General features: G+C 40.6%; 2 protein-coding genes and 1 long non-coding RNA gene across 4 annotated transcripts in view; 1 reads left to right on the top strand and 2 right to left on the bottom strand.

Annotated features, from left to right (window-relative positions):
* Window positions 1-414: 414 nt before the first annotated feature.
* LOC136990611 (chondroadherin-like protein) lies at window positions 415-4,282 on the bottom strand. Its single transcript, XM_067289007.1, has 3 exons — window positions 3,489-4,282; window positions 823-965; window positions 415-624 (listed from the first exon to the last, which is right to left on the bottom strand). Exons 1-3 carry the CDS (start codon window positions 4,094-4,096, stop codon window positions 539-541), a joined length of 837 nt encoding a protein of 278 aa, XP_067145108.1. The 5' UTR covers window positions 4,097-4,282; the 3' UTR covers window positions 415-538.
* Window positions 4,283-4,484: 202 nt separating this feature from the next.
* LOC136990575 (uncharacterized) lies at window positions 4,485-5,120 on the bottom strand. Its single transcript, XR_010883079.1, has 2 exons — window positions 4,862-5,120; window positions 4,485-4,743 (listed from the first exon to the last, which is right to left on the bottom strand). It is a non-coding gene; the product is annotated as an uncharacterized lncRNA (long non-coding RNA).
* A 6,194-nt stretch (window positions 5,121-11,314) lies between these two features.
* Window positions 11,315-24,338, top strand: part of parvin (beta-parvin) — a 22,624-nt gene continuing 9,600 nt past the window's right edge. Inside the window, exons 1-7 of one of the 2 annotated variants that reach the window (XM_067288994.1) lie at window positions 11,315-11,374; window positions 16,334-16,583; window positions 22,538-22,627; window positions 22,713-22,886; window positions 22,958-23,101; window positions 23,170-23,285; window positions 23,389-23,447. In XM_067288994.1, the coding sequence (XP_067145095.1) occupies window positions 11,369-11,374; window positions 16,334-16,583; window positions 22,538-22,627; window positions 22,713-22,886; window positions 22,958-23,101; window positions 23,170-23,285; window positions 23,389-23,447 (839 nt within the window). In that variant the 5' untranslated portion in view covers window positions 11,315-11,368. Of the gene's footprint in view, window positions 11,375-16,333; window positions 16,584-20,352; window positions 20,511-22,537; window positions 22,628-22,712; window positions 22,887-22,957; window positions 23,102-23,169; window positions 23,286-23,388; window positions 23,448-24,338 lie in introns of those variants that run through there. The other variant, XM_067288995.1, reaches the window with a different exon arrangement.

Genomic DNA, 24,338 nt, shown 5'->3' with positions numbered 1-24,338 from the left:
GCCATTTTTGCAATAAACCGCGCGTAAACAATTCGTTAAAGGGATGTAATTATTAAAATTAATAGAACTGCTATCCCCATCCGCCGCGGCTCCGTCAGATGCCGGAACGTGGAGTCTCCCACTCCGGATCGCCCCCCGGATACGGAAGAATTTATCCGAATCGGAAGAAAACGTTCCTCGAACGACGAGACGGAAGTTCACGTTAATAAAAATAAGCGGTGGCCACTGGCCAAATTGCGCGAATGACCGACAAATTAGCCTTATGTTTTTATTCGGAAACGAAATGCTTGAGGGAGGAATGGGTCCTGGACCACCGCCGGAGTACCCGAAACGGGTCCTGGTCCACGTGGTTTGCGGTCTTCGTAATTTACTCTCCGTTTGTTTTTCAGCACACTTCGGAAACGAAACACAAAATTAAGAATTCAAAAGAGTTTTATTTTAAAATGGACTAAAACGTTCAAACCACAACTACTAAATTTTTCCCCCAAAAAAGTCGACGGCGAACACTTTCTTCGGAGTATTGGAAATACGACCACGTTTATTGATGGCAGGAGGAAAGATGCGAGTCAGGGGGGTAGCAACACAAACAACTTCTTACTTTTTCCTCTTCGCACAGCGGGTTACCTGCAAATCAAAGAAAGGAAAAATCAGAAACGACGCGTGTTTAAAACAAAATGATCACGAAGGAAAATTAAAGTAATGGGATTGGGCTGATTTTCCCATTAATTCCAGTCGATGGAAAACCCAGAGAAGTGTTTCCTCCTTCCTCTTCGGGTCCTCCCACTCCGTCGCCATCTCAGAGAGAAGAAACGGGGGACTCACCGTGAATCCAGAGTTCTCGCAGGTGGGAAGGGAGCGCGGTTTCGTCAGGAAGACTTCGGAGTCGGTTGTGGTCCAGCTTCAGCTCCCTCAGGCTGGGCAGGCCGTCGAAAGAGTCGGCGGGCAGTTTCACGATTCTGTTGAAGCTGCAAAGAGGAAAGGTGGGTACGAAAAGTCCTGTCGGAATCTCCGAGACGCGATATTTAAGCCGCGACCGAAAGAATGGGTTGGCTAAAAGTACCACGCTTCCGAGGCAATTACCATAATCCGTGCCTACGCCATAGTGGAAAGGAAGGAAGGCGATAGACGCCTCAGTCTATCGACTATTTAATGTAAAGAAAGCCATACAAATATTCCGGTAACTAGAGAGAAACCGCGTCATTCCTTTGAAAATACTTATCTTTTATCGCTTACGCATTAAATTGTTATCGCCCGACTCCTTCGAAAATAGATAAAGGTTTGCATTTCATACAGATAAAGAGGAGTCGGGTCGATGGAATAAACAAGAGTTTGCCCCATTTCCATAAAGGTTCGACTTCCGTGGAGCATTTTACCTGGAATTCAGGAACTCTAACTACCTGCCGGCTCGAAGCGCCCAGTTAACGAAAGAACCAATTGGCGCTGTAGACTACCGAGATCGGTTAAAATGGCGGTCCGATAACCGGGACGTACGTGATTTATAGATAATTGTGATCGCGACACTATGGGCGCGTTTGGAAATTGTAAAATCGGTAATGCTAATAACCAGTAAAATCGCCATTAAGTCCCACCCTACCGGAGACACACACCACCTCTTTATCTCCCCACCCCTTCGACCTTTAATCACCAAAATTTAATAGCATCGATCCTCCTAATAAACAAACCTCCCTATAAAATTGTACTTAAGTAACCGTCAGTATTCGTCACACTAAAATACGAATCTCCACTTTCTTCCGTTCCGACTTGGGTTCACAATTCGGCAACATCACATCAGGCTACCTTTCTTCAGGTTTATAACAGTATAGATCTTTCCTATTACTATAAACAATAGTTGGAGTAATAGTAGAGTAATACTTCATATTAGAGTAAGAGAAAGAGAAGAAATTTTCCACCGGAATTATGTAAGCATTGTTTTCCAAATAAACGGCTTGTTACGTAAAAGTGATTGTCTCGGTGTCGAGAAACACACCTACACCCCTCATTCCTCGTAACAAGAAGAGGGAGTTCATCTTAACTCCCGCTTCTCCTCATCGGCAAATTTAGATTTCGTTCTTTTCCTGTGTTTTACGCTTCAAATAATATACTTCTTCTGGATAAACATACTCGTTAGAAATTGCAACTGGAGAAATTTCCTGCCCATGAACCGCTCTGGCATCTGTCCACACAAGGATCTAATTGCATTTCACATGTGCTTCCATGTGACGATTCAGGCACTAAAAAATAAAAAAAATAATCGACTTCAACTTTTGAATTCTGTTTTATAAATGTCACGGAAATTTTAAAGTGTATGAATGTGTAGTATTTTTAACTGGCTTGTGCTGTAACGATTCATATTTGATTGCCGTTTTTTGTTTTGATGGTGAAGTTTTTTAGTTCGTAACTTTTTATATAAGTAAGAAGGCACATTATGGAATGTAGTGAGAATAACGTCGGGTGTTAAATCGCACTTCCCACTAGGAATCTCAGCATTACCACCAGTTGTGTGCTTAAATGTTTCCAAAAACCTATCATTAAATGAAGGCGGCATACATTTGACTTTGTAGTTAACTTTACATCAAATCGCGGTAAATGATGATTCCACAGATTTACTCGACTGATTTTTGGCTTAAAAAATGGATTTTTATCACCTTTTTTATATAGCGTAGCATGACTTACAACCAGGTGCAAAGATCTGGATATTCTTCTCAATTTCAACTAAAATAAAATATGAATATCATTATTTGTAGTTTTAGATAGAAATATTGTACTTTTAACGTAGAAATCTATATTCGCCTTAGTTAAATTACTGTGAAAAAAGGCAGAAAACCACGCTAGATGGATAACAGATAAAATCTTTTTTCTCCCACGTATATAATACAAAATACGATCGGAACGCTACTAGGCAAAAAATAACGTCTTGCCGATTTTAATTAGACGAACAAAAGAAGTGTCACGACCATATGGTTATCTAGAGATCACGGTGAACCGGTACTGACTTCATTCCCGACGGTTCTTCGTCCGTTTCTTCCTAATACCGGTTAGAAACGACGAAATGTCTGCGCCGAGACTCGTTCCTCCCATTTATCGTTTCCGTACCGAAATATTTACTTTACTTTCTGTAAATTTTTACTTCCGTCGAAAAGGGAGCCAGAGACCAGAGTTTCTCTTCCATGCAACTTATAATCATTTAAAAGGACAAGTGGGAGAAGCTATTTGAGCCGCGGGGAGACACTTGGAGGAAGGAAACCCCACAGCGGCCTATCGACTACCCCGTAATAAATTCAATTTCGGTCGATAAACGTTAAAACTGCAGAATCCGACGTTTAGACTGGCTACAAAAGTATCCTCAGTTTGTCTCGAGCCTATGTTTTCCGGAAGAAAACGGTCTACGTGTTTTTTAACTTTTAATGGTTGGAGCCGCCTAACCATCGCGCGCTTCCGGTTTCTCTACCGATCGGAAAACCCGTCGACGTCGAACAATCGAAGCTTACCTGAGGTCCAGATGCCAAAGGTGAGGAGCGGGGTCGGGCAGGTAGTTCCGGCGGAACGTCTTCAGAAGATTGCCACTCAGACACAGAAGACGAAGCTCCTTCAGATTAGCGAAACCGTCGGGGGTCGTCCAGGCCAGGGACGAGTCGCGCACCTCCAGGAAGCGGAGGGAAGTCAGCTCGTTCAGCCCTTTGCCCGCAAAATACACCCCCGCATTGTCCAGCACCAGATGCGTCAGGTTGGCCAGGTGTCGGGGAGAAAACGTCCACGAGAAGACGGAGCGCGTGTCGTAAACTTCCAGACTTCGCAAGGCTCCTTTGGTTCGCGGGTGGAAGTCGTCGTACACTTCGAAAGCGAAAAGTCTGAGACGAACCGGGTCGATTTCTCCGAAGAAGTCGTCGGGCGCTCGGTCCAGTTCCGCGTTGGCCAGGTCCAGACGTCGATGGTCGCCAGAAACGGAAGAGGGAAGACTTCCATTTCCCTCGCAATCGATCTGCAGATAGCCCGTATCTTTTCGTTCCAGACACGAACGGCCGCGCGAGACCAGAACCGCCCACAGACACGTCGACAGAAAGATCCGGAGGTCGGACGAACGGAAGGAAGGTCTCATTCTGAAAAGAACTTTTGGTTATTTTCCCGGAATTCGAAGGCCATTTGGCTCCTCCCTCGTCCTCCGAGGCGGAATCCGCGTCGTTCCCTTCAGAGTTTTTCCACCGGAAGCAGAAAGGGGGACGGCCCGTCCTCCGTCGCCGGAAGAGGCCGGCATCTACCCCACGGGACTGGAACCGGAAGTCCGTTTTCGGAGAACGTGGGACGGCCGTCACCGACGCGGCTCTTACCTGAGTCAATCGGGACGCTTTTCCCTCCCCTCCCCCCGGTTATCGGCGCTTATCGAACAAAACGCAGATAAGCGCCGTTGCGAAACGAACGACGGCCAACGTTCTCCCCCTTCCTCCCCCACCGCAGTGTCGGCGCCGTGAGTAAATAAGGAGACGAGGTAGAGAGCGAAAAGTGTTTATTAGATCACATGTTAGGAACAGGGAAGAGGAAGACCCGGATTATGTGCAGCGGGAAGAAGCCGCTTCTACTTGCAAGGGCAACGTCCTTCGGGGCAGCGGCACGAGTCTCCTCCGCAGCATTCCTTCTCCCGGTCGCAACAGGGATCGGCGGCGTGGCAGCAGTCGGATCCCTCCACTCCCGAACACTTTCCTTCCTCCCGACGGCCATCTTCTTCCCGGCAACAGTCTTTGGCGTCGTCTGTCCCAAAGACAAAATCCGCAATTTAGAAAAGAAACCACTCACCCGTTTTCCCCTCCGCGGTTTCCGCGGGCGGAGGAGCGCGAGTGGGAGACGGAGAAAAGGTACAGGTACTCACCGCAGCAACCTTTGGAGTCGGACATGTCGGAGTCGGCGAACGGGCGACGAGTGACGACGGCGGACGGCGCTCTCGATATATGGGCGTTTTGCACGCGGGCCGAGAAACCGGCGCGCGGCCGGCGGAACGCGGCCGCCCTTTTTCCACTTCCGGTCGATCGACGGAGCGTGGAGAGCGCCGGAGAAAGGAATCTCCTCCCACCGCCTACCACTTTTCTCTCTCCGCCAGGTAAGCGGCGCTCCCGGAATCGGTGCGGGGCTTTAAATAAACCCAGACATTCCGTCCCCCTTTTGGTCAAAGAGGCGGAAGGAATTGGTCCGGAGAGGGAGGAAGACGGGTGGCGGGTGAGGGGCGGAAGGCGAAGAGCCGACGACGTTTACGAGTCGACCGCGATTCTGTCGAAACGGTGGCCAGAACGAAGTGGCCGGTCCCGGGAGGAACGTCCGAGGATGGCGCCACTTCCCCTTCTTGGAACGGACGGCGCTTCCGTATGGGGCCACTTCGTGTTTTTATCAGGTCGAGCGGAGACGACGACGGGGGTCGTATTCTCCGAAGGTGCTCGGGTTACTAACGGGTGGATAAAAGTAACGGAGAAAGACGGATGAAGGGACCGGTGGCAGATTTTAATGGCGGGGGCAGGATTCCGGGCTAGAACTGTAAATATTTATCGTCGTCGGCGATAAATATTTGGAAGGCGGGAAAGAGACAGACGGACCTCTCCCAGAAAACTGCGAATATAAAGTAAGGAAGGTCTTTGGAAACTCGGGGAAAGATCCTCCTCTTCTGTCCAGTTTCCGGAAGAAGAGTCGTCCGAGAACTTTCCGAGTATTCGTTGGGGAAGGGCACCCGGGATGAAATTTACCACTTTTTTGGAAGAAAGGATTCGATTCAGTATGAGTTTTTTGAAAATACCCTATCCGTTTTATACCGATTTTTCACGTTTTAATAATCATTCTACTAATTACCTGAAGCAGTCGGGGGTCGGTCAGAATCTAAGGTTTCCCTTCTCTAAATTAAAAATTTCCGGGAAAATAAAATGATTTCTATCGACTTGGGAATACCGACATTCCGTAAAGGATTTTCGGTTGGGGTAAGGCCAGTTACTACAGCGCGAGAGAATTGGCATAAATTGGATAAACCGCGCTTGGTGTTTATTGACGTTTCTTAACACCGACCGCCGTTTCTTTTCCCGTCGAAAAAGAATCGATCGGTGGGTCCGGGTCGGCTCGCGACTTCTTAGATTTACGCGCCGGTCAACTCGCTTCCCCTTTCATCCCCGCTTCGTCGGATATTTCTATTTCGGCGGGGATATCGAGCAGGGGCCGAGGCCTTACCTCTCCCCCTCTGGCGGGGGACGATAAATACCGACAGAAGCCGGTTTGGCGGTTACCGCCGAGTAATTACGGAAATTCGGCCGCTAATTGTTTTCGCCTTCCACCCGATCGATCGGGCGAGACCGTTTTCTTTTTATTTCCGTTTCCGCCTGGAATCTTTTCTAAATCGGGGACGGATCCGGACTGGGAGGGGGCTCACCCCATCGGGTCCGTTTCCCAGCCGGAATATAACGTCGAGCGACGTTATATTCCTGCTCGGAAACGGAAACTGCTCGTTATCCGGTTCCGGAAATAACGTGTAGCGGAAGCCGTCAACGACTTTTTACCGACGTTCTAGTAACCAAATGCGGTACCGGACCGTGGGATTTCGATTTATGCGCGTCACCGAGACCAGGTCGTACCTTCCGTGCACTAATTGTAGTCCTTACGAAGATGGACTACAATTAGAGAGACTAGTAATAGTTCGGTTGACCCTTAAAAGTCGTCCCTTCCTAATGACTCTGTGGCACATGTTGGCACCTAACGGTAGTTACGAGGAGGAGAAAATGGTGGGAGGAGAAATAGTTCCGGACCTCCGGGAACTCCCGTCGCGGGCAATTTCTTTTTTTAAATCCTTACTTTAAGCGCAAACAAAAGAGAAAAGGTAACAAACGATGCGAATCGTCGTTTATTGTACAGTAAATTGGATTTGCTTACTTAAACACCAATGGAAATATTACGTCAGACAATGACTGTTGTAAATATTTTTTTATATGTGAAATTTTGTATTATAGCCTATTTTTAAACGGTAGCGTTTTTTGTCGCCGGTTATTAATTGAATAAACCGCCGGAATCGACCGAGGAATCGACCGAGAACGATGTAGGAAACGGTATAAATGTCGGATAATTATTTTTCCCGACGAATTTTTTGTCACGGGTAGTAAGCGCTCGGAAAATATTTTACTATTGTTCGACTACGTAAGTAATTTTACCCAGGCGATTAAAGGAAACCATGTATTATCCGGACTTTTGGGCAAGTTAAAGCCGCATCTCATTGCCGACCAAACGAAAAGCCGTACGATTAATCGAAATGTTAATTACGGCGCTTTTTCCAACTAGTAATTTGTAATTTAAGGAAATTACTTTCTTCGACTAGATTAGGAACCGCCGTCGGTTAGTTTACGGAGTAACTTCCTACCGGTTTCTCGACGTTTAGCTACGGGAAGAAGGCCGAAGGTTTACTCGAAATACCGAAAGAACGGAACCGACGAAATCTTTATACCCAGGCGTATGAGCCACCGCCGGAATAACGGTATTTTGCCCGGCGCCAGACGAAAGGGTCGGCCACTTCTTCCTCTACCTCTCTATTCCGGTTAAGCTAAATATTGGAACCTGTTATATGAGTTTAATCGAGGCCGTAAAATGGCTATTATCAAAGGAAAAAAAGGTGCTTCCGACTAAGATCCAGGCCAAAAGACGAGTTTTTCACTTTTATGGAAAGACGCGAGGACGTGTCCTTTCGTCCGTATCCGCTTCCTCTTATCCGCTAAAGCGTAGAACTCCGCTTCAGAAAATTGTTAGAAAAATGGCGGTGGGATCGATTTCTCGCTAATTGGCTTTACCAAAGGGAATCTGAGAAAAATAAGCATTCCGTAATAAGACGATTCGTTAACCGGCAACTCGGTAGTTTTTTCTGCATTTTTCCTTTCAGTCGCGTGATCGACGAAGTAAACTAAACATTTTACCGGTATCCGTGTGCGATTCTTCGTTGGCCCGCGGAAAATATCTGCTAAATACGCAACCCGTTGAATACAATTTGAGTCTATTTAGGTAATGACGACTTATAACGATGCCAACGAACGTGTGTTTTGTGGAAGGATGTGCTCAGGCTAATCGTGGCAAAAAGAGTGAGATTTGAAAGATCCTACAACTAGATTCTAGACTGATTCTAGAAGACGATTGCCCAACTCAATAGGATGCTCCCAAAAGGAAAATTTAAGTTCATTACGTAGTTCCATTATACGTATCAATATTTTACTTCGCGAGAGTCAGCGGACGTCTGTGGACAACACTACTGTTACATGCCAGCTACCCATTTCGTTACACCTAGAGGCAACACCTTGCATTCACGGGCCTAATTTTAAAAACTTGACAATTTTGACCACTTCATTGAAGGCAGTTTGCTAGTTCGCAAAGCATTTGCTTGGTGGCCAATGCTTCTCGGTGAATAGTACAATATTAGTATCCAATTTGCTTCGGAGGCTACGTTTTAAATGTGACTGACGAATTCACTGTCCTTCCTGTCCTAACTTCCTGTCCACTGGCCTTATTCTTTGTCCGTGCAAATCCTACGCGTTTGGACCATCCAATGCCATTTTTGGTTATGAAATTATCGAGGGAGAAAACGTCGTTTTCTCTTAACGAACTTTCTAACGGTTGGACAAAAGAGATCTTCCTGACTTTAATCGTTTGATCGTTTTAGTTTAGGTACTGTACAGTACACACTGTACAGTACTTAAACTAAAACGTGCGCTAATCCAGCTACATCGGTTGACTCGTTGATTTGAAACACATAGTACAAAATATTCTTAATACGGTCCATCAGTTGGCACGTAACGCTATCTGCCATGTCGTGAATACGACACGAATTAGAATCATTGTAAGAAGATATGGGCAGTGGCGTAGCGTGGGAGTCAGCCGCCCGGGGCGGAGAAAAATTTCGCCGCCCTCTTATTTAGGTATCTCAATTTAAAAGACTAAAATATACAGTAATTCTAAAAAAACTTTTCGGCAAGAACAATCATCATTATTGTGTATTGTACAGGTTACAAACAAAAAAGTCATGTATACATGTTTTGCAATATAATAATCACATTTATTACAAAAATTTTTACAAGATAATATTATTATTTAATGTGAAATTTTGCCGCCCCCTAAAAGTGCCGCCCGGGGCGGGCCGCCCCTGCCGCCCCCACTACGCTACGCCACTGGATATGGGGTCCAATTTTTTCGTGCTTTGCCACCAACATTCATTCCACAATGTCTATTACATCTATATGACTATATGACTTTGGTGATTTAGCCACACGGTATCTGAGAAGATAAGATGCCTTTAGCGTCTGTTTAACTCTGACGATGTTGACTGATGCAAACAGCTTCTCTCACTTTCAGTTCTTTGTACTCCCTTTCAGAAAATTGAGTCAGCTTCTTCACAAGATCCTAGTGGAAATATCGCGACAGAAGTGAAGGTTTCATGAAATGATCTGACAAAATCTCACTGCAGATAACACATTGTGGAAAGGAGTGTTTGTCGTCTGCGGGCATGTAAATCCAAGTTGCGAATACGAAAAGTCATATTTACGTTGCTTTTGTATCGCGTTACCCATTTCCACTTTTCTCTGTCGCTTGCGGTGATTTGAATGTGCCTGGGTGATGAAAAATTCTTCAGAATTCTCAGATGTAATTAACCGAAGATGACTCAAGCGCGATAGTTTGTATATCGACCAAAAACAAAAGAACATCAACATAATTCATAAAAGAATATGTCCATGATCAACCAATAAGAGCAATTTAATTACTAAAAGTTATTTGTTGAAATTTTTCACTGCCGCTTTTCTTCAACATTAATTAAAGATGCGGTCTTCGGCCATCTATCTATCTTAGAGACACCAAAATTTATTTGATGTAAGCCATAAAATTGTTTCACAAACCGCTCGTGATTGGCAAATCACAATTATAATAAACTGAATTTGTATCTTACAGAGCGACACTTGCCAAAGAGAGCGGATGACGATAGCAGCAGCACCGAGGATTCTGCTGTAACAACGTGGACTGTAGGCATACAGCAATTAGCCAAATCTATGACCACGAGAAAATATCATAGGCATGGGAGTGTACCGGTAGGCTGTTCATAATCAGCCTAATCTTTAGCTTTAGTCGGCCCGGCCATACGAGAAAGACAGCCAGCAATCTGCCATTCCTCCAACTAGCGCTCTTGTACGCAGTGTAGCCACGTTCCTTGCGAGTTACCCGGGAGATTCAAAGATAAATTGTCGCTCCGTACGGAGGCAAGACGAATCCTTTATTCATCGTCGATATCGTCATAATTTGACCACCCCTTCCAGCGATGACGGTCGATCACCCGTAAAAAACCGGGGTGTCCATTAATTAAAAAAGAACACTTTTGCTCCACTATAGTATGCGAGCATTTGTCCCGCAACATTGTTATTTTCAAAAACAGATACTGCCATCTACACCGAGAACATTTCTAAATGTTTTGTTCACCGTAACGCACACGAGAAACGAATTTATCAAAGTATTTAACTAATTAGATACATAATTATGAAATATGGTATGTAAACAATCAAAATATTATATCAGAAAGATCAAAAATGAATCTTCATTATAAGTTTTACTAGTAAATGTAAGTTTATAATTAAAACTTGATTTTTGTAAAGTTTTTCCATACTTTTCCCATCATCCATGTAAATTTCTTTTTGCCACTAGAAGCACCTCTGCGTTGGTACTATTATGAAAAATCGCTTGCTCACTTTTTCAACAATTATCGACGAACGACTTATTACTTTTTAATTATAATCTAGCAATTTATTTTTATTTACTTAATATATAATAAACGTTTTCAATCTTCAATATGCAGTTGAATATTATTCTGATACGCATCGACGTTCCCGATCGAAGACGCCTTAGAAATAATCTTTGTATGACGTGAAAGGTCCCAAGATAACAGGTAACGACGGTAACCTTTTATTAACAATCAAAGAAAACAAAAAAAATTATAACGACCCAAAATCGTCGACAATGTAGGGGACGTAGAAAACGAAATACTGTAGTTAATTTCTGATTTTTATTATAATAATTCATACCTTTGAAACATGACCAAAATCATAATTGCAACTATTAATCTTCAAATGATAGTTTATTTAAATAATTTCGCTGGGAAAATGTCAATATAATAAGGATATTTTCCGGACAACGAAGTATTTTAGTCCACGGATAAGGAATTACGTATCTCGTCTGGGTTTAACCTATAAAAACGTTCGGGAAATGGCGTAAAGAGCGAATTTCCGGGAAGAAGGAAGTCGACGGCCTTCCGGAAGAAGCGGCCATTTTGTCTTATTAGACAGAGAGAAACGGCAGACCCTGGACCGGCGACCGTTCCAGCCTCGGCTTTTCCATGCAGGTAAGAGATAGAGATAGTCCTTTCTCTGACGGAGAAATCGTTTCCGGATGCCTCTTTCGCTCGGCGTGAGAGTCGGGCGCGAATTTCCACGGCCGTCTCGATCCACCCCTCGTTTCTACCTCCGATCCGAATTTGGGTAGTGCCTTTGCCCAAAAAAGAGGATCGGCACCTTCCCTAATAAAGAGCCACTTTGCGCTGCCGGTCTTTCCGGACTCTTTTTTTTTGTTCTTCGCGTACAAACGAAGAACTTTCTAAATTTTAACGTGTGCGGAGAATGACCGGGAATTTGTATCGTGTGGGGTTGTATGCATTACGGCAAAACTCGCTGACGTTGGGCGTTGTTCGAGCACCCCGGGAGACGAGCCGCTCGATTTGTAAGAGCGAAGATGTATGCTAGTGACACGCTTATAGGATGTGAAGCAATTTTAGGTATTTTATTTTAAAAAGCCTGCCACGAAGAACGGAGCATTAGAGACACGAGATCAGATATGGAATCGGTACACCGGCGGGGGCTATAATCTGTGGTAATTAAGAGGCGCTAATTTTCACTAATGGTGCTAGAGTTTGTTTCTTCGATGACTTCGGTTGTAAATTGGTTCATACCGTCGAATTAACGGAATTAAACGTCGTAACCTTCGTAACCTTGGAAATTCTTGCGAAAGTTTAAATCTGTCGCTTGTAATACGATTGCTAAAATCACAAACGTTAATTAACTTTTAAAGTACTGTATAGGAATACACTACTTTATGGCAAACTGGTCATAATTACCAGCTTCCCAGAGCTGCGGTTCTTTTAGTTAGATTCGGAGTCCGGACTCTTAAATTTTTGGAGACGATGACGTTGGTTGGTGGTCTTCTTTCCCACGCTGTTCGTTTCGTCCGCGCAAATTCGGGATCTCTGTCTATCTTCCAAAACCAGATTTGACCAAAATTAAACTGCTCGAACTGTCGTAATTCGTACTTTTTTATTAAGACGCGGATCGTCGATCGATTACTAAGTGAGACGTCGAACCACAAACGACCAGAGTATATGACACAATGGGCAATGTAGTATAAAAACAGAATCGATAGCTATACTGGTCTCTCAAATACTGATATTTATTACGCCACTTCGAACGCTGTAATCGCTTTGCGACAAGATTGGCTCGAAGACGGTAATAGCTGTAAACTTAGCTATAAACATTTGAAATATTTTAAACGCCCAAATAGGGACCAGTTACTCTTAAAAAAGACCCCTAGGCAGATCGCCCAAATGCTGCGACGTGTTGCGTTGCCGTAACTAAACAAACAGTTATCTGCTACAAAATGGCGGCGCTTCCGGTAGCCTCGATGGCAAGTGTTTTTAGAAAAGAAATGTAGATGGCGCTGATAGTAATGATGCATCCGTATGCAAAGATCCGTCAAAAAATTTTGTTCTGGATACATGAGGAATAACGTGAATTTAGAATTTTGATTGCGATGTAGTCGGATTATGTACGGGGTTTTATTTTTTTTTTTAGTGTAGTGTCTGTGTATTTTTCAAAGTGTGTACAATTCACTAGAAGACAAAAGTTATCGAGAAGGAAAGTTTGTGAATGGTAATTAACATGATAAACGTGTCATTAATGTGTTTAATGCGTGTTAAATGTCATAAAAGTGTGTAAAAGGTGTGTTAACATTGTGTAAGTGAGGTAGAAGTTTTTTTAAAGGGTGTATCTGCGGTTGTAATTTGCGTTTAAAGTGTGTTAATGTGTTAAATATGTGTTAAACTTGTTTAAAATTGTGCAAATGTGAGAATGTGTTTAAACGTGATTTAAATCTGCATTTATAGTGTGTAAATGTGTTTAAACGTGTTTTAAAGTGTGCAAATGTGCGTTAAACGTGGTAAATTTGTCATAACAAAGGATATGTAACAGTGATTTCCGACACGAAAGACAACGTGAACGACACAGGGAAGGCTACGTGGCCGTGGATCGCAGGTGCCAACCTCTATGGCGACGCTGCCTATCGTCGATGAAAGGTCGAGTGATGTGAATCGTTGGACTGCAGTTCTTAAAAGGAGTAAATTTTATGTACTGTACAATACAGGCAAATTTGGTTCGAACCACTGATGTATAGAAACTTGTAATTCACATCGTCCATGAACGAATTTATAGGTAGTATGATGACTTTTTTATTTTTCGTTTCTGGTCCAAGAGTAGGAAAAGTAACCGAAAGGAGGGGAAAAAGTAAGTTGCAAATTTACGTTTTAACAATTTTTTAGTTTTAAAAACGATTAAATTTAGGCGTGTTTAGGTTATTTTCGACAGTTGCCATCTTGTTTGCACATTTGCATGTGCAAACAAGATGGCGGCACTTCCGGCCGCCATTTTGTATGCCTAAGCTCGCATTAACCCGATATTATATTAAAAAATTTAGTTTTAATTTAATTTATCTATATCTGAAAAGTGGTGGATAATAATAGTTGATAAACTTCTGCAAACAATTTTAATTAAATGTTCAGGAATCTTATCTCACAAATATAACGGGCAATTTGTAAAAATCAAAGGATAAGCATTCTGTGTTAGTTGCCATTTTTCACAAGGAATATCAACTCTTTTAGCCTCAATTATATGCACAATTCTTAATCAGAAACCTTTCATCAAAATGCATATTCACGATTTCCTTGTGAGTTGTAAATCTTTTTGAGAAATTATACGTTTCCACTTATTGAACTTCGAAAGTGGTGTAAAAATAAGTCGCTTCTCACTAGATTTATACAGTAGCTAAACTTACACCCGTCACAAAACACTTATTCGGCATTCTCTTGTTATTTTTTCTGGCAGAGAAAGTTACAAAATTGCTTGAAAACAGTAAAACTATCTATTAACCAAATGGATAAACCAACTTCTCGCCGCAAAGCGACTCGAGCGTTAGCTATCGGCAACCTGACACATTAACTCTAGAATGTAGCTGAGAGCAGTACTGTACATCTATCGGCTCCGATAAAACTGTACATAATGTATATGATATATTTTGCATATAGAGTTTATACTGATATAGAATACATATCACGAATTACAATGCGTTCAATAAATATAACAGGAAATATTAATTATTTCGTTACAATTATCCTTTTAAGACTACAACGTCTTTTTTTGGGGCTTATCATACCTGGAGACCGATTTAAAGATTTTAATTTTTATTTAACATTAAAATTCAATGCTTAACAATTTTTACAATAAAATTCTTCTGTTTGATGAAACTCTGTTTTGTTCTATGATTTAGACTTAATAAACACTAATGTTGTGTGTTTTTTCTCAAAGACACTTGGCAAGTTTTCTATCAAATATCTTTATTCATTCTGGTTGAATGAATGAATAAAGATATTTAATAGAAAACTTGCCAAGTGTCTTTGAGAAAAAACACACAACATTAGTGTTTATTAAGTCTAAATAAAATTCTTATTCGGATTAACAGCATTTTAATAAATATGCATTTCGGCATTACACCATTATCAGTTTATATTTAGTAGACTGTTCTGTTGTATAAATGAGTATATTGGACATTGCAGACATACTGTAAAAAAATCCAACACATACTGGATATGCTAGTATATTTATACAAACACTTAAAATACATTAACTATAAATTATTAAAATCATTTTTTTTCATTTTTCATGCTTTTCTCAGGTTTTTTTTATTCCATCTTCATATCACATTTAGCATAGTCTTTTTGCATTGCAGTTTTTCCGTACTGAATTAACACGTATTAAAACTTCCGTGCTATTGATTTATATTGTATCCTTTCTCCACAATTACGACAATTTAATCTTTCATTGATTTTACATTTATTTCATCCTTCCTATTCTTTAAATTAATTCATGCCCAGAACAGCAACTGATGAGGACGTAATGCCGAAATGCATATTTATTAAAAGGCTGAATTTCATTCTAAAAATTGTTAAGCATTGCATTTTAATGTTAAATAAAAATTAAAATCTGAAAACCGGTATCCAGGTTTGATAAGCCTCAAAAAAGACGTTATAGTCCAAGAAGGATAATAACGAAATAATTAATATTTGTAAACAGAAGGACTAGAGGTATTCAATTTAATATTACATATAAAAACACCCAATATTTTATAGATAATTTGAAAGTTTTAGGAGCTATTACTGTCTTATTGTTATAACTTATTTCTTTCATAAACTCACACTTGTACACTAGCAGTTATAATTCTAAATAAAAAAAGTTTTGGAAGTCTGCAAAAACTTACTTCCCGTAAGTAACGAGAAATTTTAAGAGAAATTACGAATGGAATTCAATATTTTTAATGCGAATTCAATAAAATTCCCATCTTAAGTGACCGCTGATTCATAAGGAATATATAAACAGAACACATGTTACAATATAAATAAAAAAATCCAGCAATGAGTTGCTTAACTTTTCCCGGAGACCTTTAAAACTGCGAGTGTTGTGTAAAATACTTAATTATTAGGGTAGAGATGGGTTATAAAAAAAAATTGTAAATGCTAATAACGAGTAAAATCGTCATTAAGTCCGATCCTACTCATGATTTGACACACGACCTCTTTATTTCCCCACCTCGTCGACCTTTAACCACAAAATTTTACAGCATCGATCCCCCTAGCCAATATACAAACCTTCCTGCAAAATTTCAGAAATTTTCAACAAAAGCATGGTGGTTATTAAGCTTCAAAGATAATGAACAAAATCGTGCCCCCTACACAGACACACACTAACATCCACACATACGAAAAGAACCTGAAGTTTGTTTTTTTTGGCATTTCTCGACGTTTCAAGGTCCCCAAAAAATGTAAAAATCTTCGGTGGTCATTTTTTGACCGATGGCCACATTTTTCCTCTGTTATAAATACGTAACAGAGACAGGAAAGTACCGAAAGATACGAGAACCTGTCTCGTCTCTGTACCGGTTCGAGTGGCCATCCGTCCTCCTTTCCATTTTTGGTTATCGTTTACAGGTAATGGATGACAACGCCACCCACCACCGCCTCCCATCGCCACCCCACAGCCCACCCGGTCGGGAGGTATCCGCTCGAATTCCGGCCGACGTCGAGTTTTCGTCGGAACCCGTTCCGGACGGGAGTAGACCTGGGACGGGAGATTTGGCTAACGAAGATGACGCTTCTGGTTACGTTCCGTCGGACTCGGAAGTCGTTCTCAGCGTCACCGACGAGAATCTGCAAACTCGGCTGCTGCTCCGGACTAGAGGTAAGTGATTCTTTTCCGTTCTTCTTACAAAATGTCCGTCAAAATCTGCCAATAGTTTTTTGTCGTAAATATTTTACACTTTTACAATACTTTTGTACAATACATTTCCTGTATCTAATACAGTACTATAGTCGTTCCGGAGGGCCGCTCTGATACTTTTTCTTTTTTTCTTCAATGGGACGAAGCTCTTGTTACTTTGTGATCATTAAACATTTAGGTTGGGCTTTAGATTACGTACCTCAGTCGAAAAAAATTTGGGATCATTTAGAGCAGTGTTTTCAGCCTTTTTGTCATCGAAGACCGGTAAAATTATGGCTAGTTTTACTCGTACCAAGTAATTATAAGCGACTATGAATTACTGTATGCTTATTTATGCTTATCTGGAGTTACCGTACGTAACATTCCAAGAAGGATCCAAACACTACTAGATTACTATTTAAATGTCACCCGTATTCAACTACGCCAACTTCAGTAGTCAGATATTTTTCTACAGACCGGTAAAATTTTTTCGCAGACCGGCGGTTGAAAAACACTGATTTAGAGCACTATCACTAACGACAGGGACATCTAGTTTATGGGAAAGTACAGTAGGAAAAAGAAATATTGTACAGTTGATTCTCATTAAAGAAAACTGCCCAAAGGCTTTGAAACGCTACTGCCCATAGATTTTAGAATATTGAAATTTTCAAATACGGATGCTTGTCCGAATAAAAAATCGAATGACGGTGTTTACACTTAAAAATTGCGATGTTTTGTAGGAGGACGTCTCCAATTCTCGAACCGTGCTAGAGCTAAACCGTGTCGTAGGAATGCCGTTTTGTACCAGGGATACTGTACCTGTATACAGATAGTTTTTTTTTTGGCATATTTAAGCGGTTTTGCAGATATTACGCCACGAAGTTGCGCTTGGCTTATCAAAACTCCGTACACTGTGGCGATTCAAATTCGGAGTGTCGATTAGCGTTCTGGCACTTTTTAATTTACCAATACATTCCTGGTCTAATACTCTCGTAATCCTACTTGTTACTAAAGATGATTACTAACAACGTAAAAATTAGTTAACTGCGTAGGTAACTAGTATAAAATACGACGTATTTTAATTAAATACTAGTTAGCTGTATACGTGCTTTGTTTTTACAAAATTATAGTAAATACAACAACGGCTATTTTAAGGCCGTGTTGCGGTCGTTTAAAAATTTATGAAATTCATTTGTTGCAAAATGACTGTTTTACTCAAAACTATTACTTTCCTACTGTGTTTTGTAGGATCTTTTTAATCTGTTATTTTAAAAATTATGAACAAAATCGACGAAAACGACACGGGATTTCTGGTTGTGGGCCATTAAGAAATGCAGTTTATTCCGGAAACGTTGCAATCTCGGCAGACTTAAAGGGTCGTTTTACACTACAAGTGTGAAGCATCACTAGAAAGCGGTTGCGGTCGGCTGCAGAACGAATTCTCTGTGACCTGCAAGTTTTACATAGGAACGATGGGGTACACATCCCTTACATCTGTAAATGACCTTTGTAGGTGTTCTCAGGGCGGAACAAATAAATGCGTTTTTGTAGATTTGTTTCGTGCATTTCCCGAAAAGCGTCTTCTACTGAAAGTTTTTGAACTGAATATTTTGTGCAAAGGTTTTTAATTGCGAAGAGGTACAATGGAGATAACTGCTATGTAATAAACGGTGAGTTGAACCACAGTTCTGGCGAGCGGCGAATGGAGCCAGTGGCGCTGAGTAGTCACCGTTGGCCAGGCACACTTTACATCCGATTTTAGGAAAGGAGCTGCACAAAATACTAAAACTCAATTATATATAATACAAATAACAAGTCGCAAAGTTCGTATTTGCGGTATTAAATACCGAATATCGATATAAATAGTATTTCGAGTACAAACAACAAACTGGCTCTTCGGTATCCGAGTAATTAAAACTACCGAACACCGATAGTCGGCGGAGGGTCGGCACTCGCCGACGTCCCGGTGAGGTAAATTTTTCGGGGGTGTCTTCACTCTTAAATAGGAGCCAATTTCCCATAAAAGTTCTCTGGGAAACAGCCGTGTTTTGCAGATCGACCACGCGTTTTATCTCCTCGTACCATCAGTCGACAAACAACAGTAGTATTAGTATTTAAAATATTTTCCCCAAGTGCTGAAGCCCGACGCCGATCGGAATATTCATAAATAAGTACGAGAAATACAATAATTCAAATACTAAATGCTTTAGTTGAAAATATTGGAAAATATTTCACGGGTTGTAAACGTTCCTTTTATCTTGGCTCTTTCCGTTCTGCCAGAAATGAGAGCTTACTAAATCCCGGCCGGGAGGCGACAGACGGAATCCGACTTTTCCGGGACCGACGACCCTCGAAATATTCCCGGGATCATCGGTCCGGACCGACCTCGAACGGCCAGTTCCTTTTCTACCCGCGACGGGTATGGAAAAAACCTACCTTAGTGCACATAAGGAGGAAAGAGCACAAATTTCAACTATAAAAATTTAACAAAATACAAGTAATATTTAGAACTTTTTTTCATTTCGGACGTAGACCTCAACACACGGTCATATCACCAGTACCTGCGATTTTCTCACGGATACAAATCGCGGCTATATTCGGGCCACGCTAATATCATCTTAAACATTATCGGCTACTATAATTACCATAGCTTTTTGAAAATATTTAATAATTAAATTCCAATAGAAACAGTTCTCCGTAATTTTACCTATTTTATTTTACGCTTTCGAAAGCATTACTTCCAGAAAGAATCGGCTCACTTCGCTCGACCGAGAAAAAGTCCCGGGACCGGATTCAAAAAAATTAAAATTTCGGCACTTTTATTTATTTTTTTTTTATTCGTGAATTTGAGATTTTTCTCCTCTCTTACTTACTGTTTTCCTTACGGTGCTTACGAAATATTTTCTAGGACCCGGTCACTGTCGGCGGTCTCGAGGCAGTAAAACGTCTGAAAGAAACAGATATAAATTACGGGAAATACAATTCGTATTTTGAAATAATAAATAAATTGACATAAGTCGCGACTGATAATAATAATAACAATAATAATAGAACAGCCGGATAAGTCGAGCGGTCAAGGTATCAACCTACGGCCGGATGGCCGAGCGGTCAAGGTGGTAGCCTACCGCTCTGGGGGACCCGGGATCGAATCCGAACGGGTCGAAAATCCCCAGGAATTTTTCGGGGGTGGTCCGTTCGGATATGTCGGGCCCCGTCCCTCACCACCCGGTCGTCCCATTGTGGGCCTGGCCGAACCCATAATGGGCCTTCTAAAAGAGGCCTTCTTAGTGCCCACAGGGCGGAAAGAGTTAAAAAAAAAAAAAAAAAAAAGGTATCAACCTACCCCTCTGGGGCACCCGGGATCGAATTCGGACGGGTGGAAAAATCTTTAGGAATTCTTATCGTTTTGTTTTTTCGGCCGACGAATTAAAACCGGAAAAGCGTCTCTGCGACGACTAATTAAAAGTAAATTTCCGAGATAATGGTGGGTTACTATTTTTACCCAGCCGTATCTATTTCCCGCTTAAGACGGAAGCGCAGAAAGCGAGTTAAAGCGTCGGACGACTTCCTCCTTCCGCTCCGTGCCGCAATTCTTACTCATTATTTCGACGAAGAAATTATTCAGCCAAAAAAAAAAAAAAAAAAAAAAACAAAAAAACACCGAAAACGTCCTTTTACGGAATCCTATTCTTCCCACGGGCTCGTCCCCCATTGGACCGATCCGTCGACGTCACCGCTATTTATAATCGGACGGAGGCGCGCCCCTAGCGCCGATCAGCGAAATTCGTTGGAGGTTGATGGCGTCTCCTCGTCCCAAATCTCCGCGGCCCGTTACCCCGCAGAAGAAGAAAGACGAGTCTTTTCTGGAATATCTGGGTACTCTGGGAAGAAGAAAGAAGATAAAAGAAGGTAGACGTTGGCTTTATTCTTCTTCTCTCCCGCTTTCGGCCTTCTCGGCCACTTTCGGACGCCATCTGCTCGTAGGTGGCGCCGCCTTCTCCTTATTTGTCCATGTTAGGTTCCGCTGACGGCACGGGGGTCGGTCTTCTCGGCTTATTCTCAATCCGTTTCATTAAACTTATTTAATTATCTTTGATTTATAAATCGTCCGTTGGTTTTGGCTTCGTCGTCCGTACGACGAAACGAATATCTCGATTACGTTTCTGGCCTGGGCGTTCGGAAAATTAGGTTAACGAAAACAATTTGTGTGACGTAACATTAGCCAACACCCACCCGGGAATGTTTCTTACGTTTTCCATAGTAACGTTATTTCGATGTATTTTAGACGGGCGGCAACTGGCGCCGATAGGAATCGTTGGAATTTGTATCCCTGATTTTTGATTACAGAAAACTGATCAGAGTGATTTTTGACGTCCTCCTAATGTTTTACTGTATAAAAAATTTTGTAAAGACTGGAACGAGTAATAATCCGAGGGTGTTGGATGTGGCGGCATGTCTCGTTCCGGCCGTGATGGCTTCCGACGAGTTACCGAACTTGTGAGGCTGGCGTTATTGTGGCAAAACTCTACACCTTTTCTGTTGATCGGTTCTGGCCTTTTGAGTTTGATGGTATCACTCGATTTGTCTGGTTGATGACAGTACACTTTTGACCAATTGTGGAATTGTCCTGTAGAAGCTAAAAAAACAATTCCCTTAAAATCCCACCGAACGGAGAGAGTTGTTTTCTTTTGATGAATGTATGCTTTTGAAGTGCTTTGAGCCGATGTTGTCGTAAACAACCCGTTTCTCTCTGCGGTTATGATTTGCTTCAAAAATAGATCGTTTTCTTGAAGTTTCGGAAGCAAATTATAGATGTCGTTGTGACAGAGCAAATCTCTTTCTTTAGGAACGTTTGGAATCTGTATGAGTTGAGCTTTGAAATGAAACCAAGACGTTTTGCTTGATCGCAAACGGTTGAATTCAACAGCTTTAGTCTCGTAGCGATTTCTTGTGTTGTTATTTGGCAGTTTGCTTCATTTGATATCTCTATTTAGTCTTTGTTGGCTTCGATTGGCTTTCTGGAATATGGTGCATCTGTTGTATCAAAATTGCGGGAAGGAAATTTTTCCAACCGGTTTTGGCACTGTCGTTTTCTCAACACGTCTTTTCCTTATGCATCACATAATTTTTTTTTGCTTGAATGGCATTCTTAATGTTTTTGGTAATAAAAAAGCAAAATATGCTGAAAATTATGCTTTTGATTTTCCATATTTGACGGGACATAAAAAAAAACAATTGCATAGAATCAAACAAAACTTTTTGCAAATAAGTCTTGAAATGTCAGCTTTCAAAATATATAATGACAATGCGGTTCAGAATGAAGTTGGCTGATAAAAATACAACTACTCCCCCTGGTGGTAAAAAAACCAAAATTACTTTCTGGACAACCCAATAGATTCTGGAAATGAAGATTGGTATAATACATTTATTGACTTTTGGTCGTTAATATTTTTTATGTAAGTTTAACTTGACGCGAAATAGTATAAATTCTGTTTTGGTTTCCGATTCGGTTGCAAAATCTATCTGTCAGGTCTTACTCATCTGTGAAAAATGTAATTGTGCTGGATCCGATACTCGACGTAAAGTATCAATACCGGTATCGGACCAAGTTACCAAGTCCAAAAATTACTCTCTATCAATACAGTATTGGTGGCATCAGAATGTCCCTTGGTATGTTCCGTCTTTGTTCCAGAAGAATGACGATATAAATGCCAAATTAATAATTTAGTAAATACTAATGAAGAAATATATATAAAGTAATAACATAGAGTAAGATCTATTTAAGTAAATAAAAAAAATTCTATTTTGATTACTGTGTATTAAAATTGATTATTTGGAATCATAATACTAATTGTGATTCAAAATATTCAATTCCAAATTGACTTAAGATTTTGTAATTAAATAGAACATTTTTTTGAATAAAACGTTTCTTTTAGTCACTGAACTGCAGGCAGAAGGAAAACATGCTATCGATTCTCCTGGTAGTCCTACCATTCCCGATCTTCCTCCTCAGGATTACATATTAGGTGAGCTGGCGAGTACTTCTTTGCCACGTTTAAAAATGACGAGAAACGTTTTTTGGGTGGTATTTTTAATGTATTATTGTTTTAGATGAATACGAAGAGAGGTCTATGATCGAGCCCATTTCTTACGAAGATGCAAAATTGAAAGAACTAATGAGGGTACTGATCGATTGGATAAATGACGAGTTGGCCGATCAGAGAATTATTGTGAAAGATATTGAGGAGGATCTTTATGACGGTCAGATTCTTCAAAAGTTATTAGGTATGCAATTTCAATGTAGTTACTTTGCCAACATCTGCAATTCTAAAGTGTTTAAAATTTCCATATTATAGAAAAATTGACGGAAGTTAAATTAGATGTGGTAGAAGTCACGCAGTCCGAAGAAGGCCAGAAGCAGAAACTTAAAACCGTACTAGATGCAGCTAATAAGGTATTGGGATTGGCAAGATGGAATCAATTGAAATGGAGCGTCGATTGTGAGTGGCATACGTTTATATTAAAAGTATTTCTGTGGGCTTTTAATTTAAGATATAAATGTTTTTAGCCGTACACTCCAAAAATGTCGTCGCCATACTTCATCTTCTCGTTGCTCTGGCTAGACACTTCAGAGCACCGGTCCGTTTGCCAGAAAATGTTGTAGTAAATGTTGTCATCGTCCAAGTACGTAAAATTTTATTAATTGTAGATTTAATGTTTTTGTCAAGTATTTTTAATCATTGTATTAATGTTTCAATCTTCGTTTTCCTCTTTTGCTTAATTGTAGAAAAGAGATGGAATTTTGCACACTCGTACAGTTGCCGAAGAATTGACATCCACTTATGAGTGAGTAAAATGTATTACTTTTTGTTAAAATTTGCAATAGCGTGTAAGTATACACCAACATATTAAATCTTTCAAACGTGTATGAAATATCTGTTTGATATGCAGAAGGTAACTTAGTTTAAATTGGCTTTGATTATTTTTTCTTTTCAAAGTTCTAAATTAATTTATTTTTAATTATTAAATTTGACATTGGATGTAGCAATTATTAAATTAATTGCGATTCAAAATTAAATTTCCTACCCACATAATGGTTAGTGTTAAGCAGGATAAGTAAGTAAGACTACAATTGGTAGAAATTTTAGATTTATTGACTGATAATAAAATGATATACATTTTTGTTTTAATTGTTTTAACATAACTCAAACATTAGTACATCACAATTATTATTATTAGTTGTATTTGATCCAATGTTTGTTGCCTGCTGTTTTTTTTTTGCAATGCTGTCTTTAGCAATAAATATAGTATAATTGAAACAAGAAATGTCAGCAATTTAAACTATAATAGTCTTGTGTGAGCAAATAATAATTAAAACAATGAAATATTTGAATTTTTCTCATCACTCCAATCATAATACTATGGCAATATCGATAATTTACAAAAGTTTGCTATTTTTACTACAGGGGCATGCATAGTTTATAATAAAATTTTACAGGAGCTGCTAAGACTAATTGTTTGCAAACTATGAGTATGCTATGGTCTGCAACACTACAACATGCAACTGTATCATAACTACACATATTGCTGTTTGGTGCATGATTTTGCACCTAATTGCCTTACTGAGTGTAAAATCACAAATGCAAGTTATTACATAATTGTTTTTTTTCCAGTTTTTATAGATAAACTATAAGATTTTTAAAATAGTGAAAGTTAAGATGATTTTGGTTTTGAACT

Source organism: Centruroides vittatus, unplaced genomic scaffold, assembly GCF_030686945.1.
Source record: "Centruroides vittatus isolate TY-2023 unplaced genomic scaffold, ASM3068694v2 scaffold_946, whole genome shotgun sequence".
In the NCBI taxonomy this organism is placed as follows: domain Eukaryota; kingdom Metazoa; phylum Arthropoda; class Arachnida; order Scorpiones; family Buthidae; genus Centruroides; species Centruroides vittatus.
The sequence above is the reverse complement of the archived record's forward strand: the minus strand, read 5'-3'. Positions and strand labels throughout refer to the sequence as shown.

Excerpts from the sequence above, each read along its gene's own strand:
- LOC136990611 (XM_067289007.1), bottom strand. The coding sequence starts at position 4,096 with ATGAGACCTTCCTTCCGTTCGTCCGACCTCCGGATCTTTCTGTCGACG. Across the intron at positions 966-3,488 it reads CTTTGGCATCTGGACCTCAG|CTTCAACAGAATCGTGAAAC; the intron begins GTAAGCTTCGAT and ends TCCTCTTTGCAG. Across the intron at positions 625-822 it reads GCGAGAACTCTGGATTCACG|GTAACCCGCTGTGCGAAGAG; the intron begins GTGAGTCCCCCG and ends TTTGATTTGCAG.